The following is a 4,595-nucleotide window of genomic DNA, read 5'->3' as shown; positions in this document are numbered from 1 at the left end:
CCTACCGAGCTAGCTACCATTATTAGCTAGGCTGGCCAGAAGAGGAAATATCAGAAGATTCAGAACACGGAAGCATTCTTTTGTTTATAAAGAGAACACGGCAGCATGCTAGGAGAGGAAATGAAACTTGGCCTTTGGCAGTATTCATTCTGCTTCTGCTTAATATGCGTATTAAAATGGTAGTGTGATTTGGTAAGATCTTTTCCCTAGAGTGAAAGGACGTGTACGTGGGTTTTCTTTATGCATTTTGCACGACATGCGCATGCATGCATGATTATGTGCAACGTACGTGTACTCCATCTTTATTGCTAAACAAAGTGTTTATCTGTCAGAAATGTGGCGCGGTTGGTCAGGTTCCATGAATGCAGGAGCCGCCCAATTCCGATAGAATCACTCATGTACGTACGTGCCATTCCGATAGATTCTCTCTTGGGATCTAGAAGTTATATATGTGCGTGTAGCGTGATGGGCAGAATCACAAGAGACCGCTCGTTGCGTACGTAGGAGGGCGGCACACCGGCGGTCGCGGGGATCGCGTACGTCGCGGAGGGCGGCACGTCGATCTTCTCGGTCGGTGGATCTAGGTACGCGGCCGTCGGATCTGATTAAGCGTCAACACTTAGCCACATAGCCCGGCAGAGCGGCCGGCCTTGTACATGTGTCTTGCCCGAAGAGAGGCAGCACCTGGAAAACAATCCATCGTCGATCAATCCTATTAGAGATATAGGTCAAACAGAGTTTGAACCGTGTTAGGCGTACGTGAGTCCGTATGAGATACGATCTGTAATCCCGTGTAATCTCTTCCTGTACTCCTCCTATATATACATGCAATGATAGGCACCGGAGATCATCCGAGTAGCCCTAATCTACCTGATCAAATTCTCGTTCAATATGGTATCAGGCCGGCTCTTCCGCCGCTAGCCTCGATCGCAAGCTTTCGACGACGCCGCCGCCGCTGCTTCTGCTCGACGCACCTCAGCTGCCATGGCGTCCTCCTCCTACATCCCGCCGATCAATCTCGGCCTACCTCCACGTGAACAGCTCACCCGCGACAATCATCCGCTATGGCGCTCCCAGGTCCTTCCTGCTATTCGGGGCGCCCAGCTTGTCGGCCTCCTCGATGGTACTGACGCTGCCCCGCCGGAGCAGATTGAGATCGCTCCCGCCGATAAAACTGTCGACACCGAAGCCAAGATGGGACCTAATCCGGCGTATGCCGCCTGGCTGTCCCGCGATCAGCTCGTTCTCTCGTACCTTCTGCAGTCTCTCTCGCGCGAAATTTTGCCGCACGTCCACCGGATCACCAGCGCTGCGGGAGTTTGGAAGGCAATCGAAGAGATGTTCGCTGCCCAGAGCGAGGCCAAGATCAACAACCTTCTGGTCTCCCTCGCCAATACAAAGAAATTGCAGATGACGACTTCCGAGTTCATGTCGAAGATGCAGGGATTTGCTGATGAATTAATCGCTGCTGGTCATCCTCTCACCGATCGCCAGCTAGTTTCCTATATTCTCGCCGGTCTTGGCGCCGACTATAATGCTCTGGTGGCCGCTCTTGGCGTGGCCACGACGCCTATCTCGCTGAGCCTGCTCTTCTCGCATCTTCATGCCTATGATCAGCGCCAGCTCATGCTCAATGGGAACCAGCAGCCTAACTTCGAGAGCTCTGCCAATGTTGCCAATCGCCAATGGCGCCCCCGCTCCGGCAACTACTCCTCTGGCAACTCCAACTCCAACCTCTACCGCGGTGACCGCGGTGACCGTGGCGACCGTGTCGATCGCCGAGATGACCGCCGCGACTATCGGCGTGATGACCGCCAGTATCCCTCTTCTGGCCGAGGCGGAGGCCGTGGACCCCTAGGAGGGGGGCGAGGCCGTGGTCGTGGACGACGTCGCACCACTCCCTGGGTTGATGTCACCTGCCAAATCTGCAATAAGGAGGGCCATCCTGCTAAAGACTGCTGGTCCCGCTACTCCGAGGATGATGACTATGGTGACAAGGAGATTCATGCCGCCTATGGTGTCGACACAAATTGGTACCAGGATTCGGGTGCTACTCATCACATCACGAGTGAACTCAACAACTTGACGGTCAGGGACTCCTACAAGGGTTCGGACAGGGTTAACACCGCCAATGGGCAAGGTATGACTATTTCCCATATAGGTCATTCAATAGTTCGGAACCCTACTCGAAATTTTCATCTTCACAATGTCTTACATGTCCCTCATGCCTCTAAAAATCTCCTTTCTGTCCATCGATTCACATATGATAATGGTGTCTTCATCGAGTTTCACCCCTTCTTCTTTTTGATCAAGGACCAGGTCACCCGGACAATCATTCATAGAGGGCGATGTGTTGGTGGCCTCTATCCTCTTATATCATCCTTGGTGTCCCCAGGGTCCATGAAGCATGCTTTTGGAGCTATCAAACTCAACCTCTCTCATTGGCATAGTTGTCTAGGTCACCCCTCTTCAGCTATTGTTAGGCAAATAATAAGTAAACATAAGCTTTCTTATGTTAGAGATTCCAGCATTGTGTCAGTTTGTGACTCATGCCAACAGGCTAAGAGTCATCAGTTACCCTATCCTATATCTACTAGTGTGTCTACAGCTCCCCTATAGTTAGTCTTCTCTGATATATGGGGTCCTGCTCCTACCTCTGTCGGTCGTCATGATTATTATGTAAGCTTTATTGATGATTATAGCAAGTTTACATGGATCTATTTACTTAAGCACAAATCTGATGTTTTAGCTGCTTTCATTAATTTCCAAACTCTTGTTGAGTGCAAATTCAATAGAAAGATCCTTGCAGTACAATCTGAGTGGGGGGAGAATATGTTAAACTTAATTCACTTTTTCAGACACAGGGTATCTCTCACCATGTTTCCTGTTCACATGCTCATCAGCAGAATGGTGCTGCTGAGCGAAAACATCGCCACATTGTTGAAGTAGGCCTGTCTCTTCTTGCTCATGCTGGTATGCCATTAAAATTTTGGGATGAAGCTTTTCTCACAGCCACATATCTTATAAATATGCTACCTAGTCGAGTTATTAACAATGACACTCCTGTTCATCGTCTTCTTGGCACTCATCCCAATTATTCTTCTCTTCGTGTCTTTGGCTGTGCATGTTGGCCTAACCTTCATCCCTACAATAAGCGCAAACTTGCTTTCCGCTCCACACATTGTGTCTTTCTGGGATATAGTCCACGTCACAAAGGTGTCAAATGCTTAGAAGTTTCTACTGGATGAGTCTACATATCACGTGATGTTGTCTTTGATGAGGCTGTTTTCCCTTTTAAATCCTTGCATCCCAATGCTGGTGCTCTTCTTCGTAATCAAATTCTCTTGCTTGATCCTTCTCTCCATAATTTTGAGCAGGGGAACGACACTATTGATGATACTACTATGGAAAATACTCATGCTACTAACCCATCTGTTAGTCCTATTCCTTATACCCTGCAGGATACACCTCGCCGAGATACAGAGCCTGGCAAAAATTTGGGTCCAAACGGTGCCCCGAGCAGCTCCTATGACCCCTCACAGTTTTCAGGTGGAACCAACAGTGGCGCTGGATCCCAGGCAGATTTTCTGGACGAATCCACCTCGGGATCGCGCCGATCCGCGCCAGCTTCTTCGTCAGGAGTGCCAGGATCCTCCTCGACTGTCCCGTCACGCGGTCCCGCTTCGTCCGCACGCGCTCGCGGTTCTGCCTCGCCAGCACGCGCCCCGTCTCCTGGATCTTCTGCGGCTCGCTCCTCCTCTCCTTCAGCCACGTCGTCAGCTGCATCCGGCGCAGAAGATCCTGCCGCAGATTCGCCTGCCCCGATAGAATCGGAGGCTGCAGGGTCACCTGCCAGTGGAGGCAGCTCCTCCAGCGATGCCGGATCAATTGTGGCTCCTAACCGTGTGTATCAGCCTGTGACTTCACCTCCTCCGCGTCCAAACACTCGCGCATCTAAAGGGATTGTGAAGCCTCGTGAATACAGAGATGGTACTGTTCGCTGGTTATTGACGTGTACGGCAGGTGAACCTGCCAACCTGCAAGCTGCTCTTGATGATCCGAATTGGAGAGGAGCCATGGATGAAGAATTTGATGCTCTCATGAAAAATAAAACCTGGAAACTAGTGCCGCCAAGGGACGGTAAAAATGTCATTGACTGCCGATGGGTGTATAAAATAAAGCGCAAGTCAGATGGATCTATTGACAGGTACAAGGCTAGGCTTGTTGCCAATGGTTTTAAACAACAATATGGGATTGATTATGAAGATACTTTTAGTCCTGTTGTCAAAATTGCTACTGTGCGTCTTGTTTTGGCCTTGGCTGTTTCCAAGGGATGGAGCTTGCGACAGCTCGATGTCAAGAACGCGTTCTGGAAGAGGAAGTCTACATGAGACAACCTCCTGGGTATGAAAACAAGGGCTCTCCTCACTTCTTGTGCAAATTGGACAAAGCTCTTTATGGACTCAAACAGGCACCTCGAGCATGGTATTCTCGGTTAAGTTCTAAATTGCTTGATCTTGGTTTCTTTGCCTCCAAGTCTGACACATCCTTGTTTATCTATCGTAAATTGAATGTTACCATCTATATGCTTATCT

The 4,595-nt window shown here is 49.8% G+C and overlaps 1 protein-coding gene across 1 annotated transcript; it reads left to right on the top strand.

Moving 5' to 3' along the window:
* The first annotated feature begins 984 nt into the window (after positions 1-984).
* On the top strand, positions 985-4,391 carry LOC139832591 (uncharacterized). Its single transcript, XM_071822381.1, has 3 exons — positions 985-2,140; positions 3,579-3,890; positions 4,024-4,391. Exons 1-3 carry the CDS (start codon positions 985-987, stop codon positions 4,389-4,391), a joined length of 1,836 nt encoding a protein of 611 aa, XP_071678482.1.
* Positions 4,392-4,595: the final 204 nt, after the last annotated feature.

The sequence above is a fragment of the Lolium perenne genome, chromosome 6 (assembly GCF_019359855.2).
Source record: "Lolium perenne isolate Kyuss_39 chromosome 6, Kyuss_2.0, whole genome shotgun sequence".
Classification (NCBI taxonomy): domain Eukaryota; kingdom Viridiplantae; phylum Streptophyta; class Magnoliopsida; order Poales; family Poaceae; genus Lolium; species Lolium perenne.
Note: the sequence above shows the minus strand (reverse complement) of the source record. Positions and strands in the feature narration are given on the sequence as shown.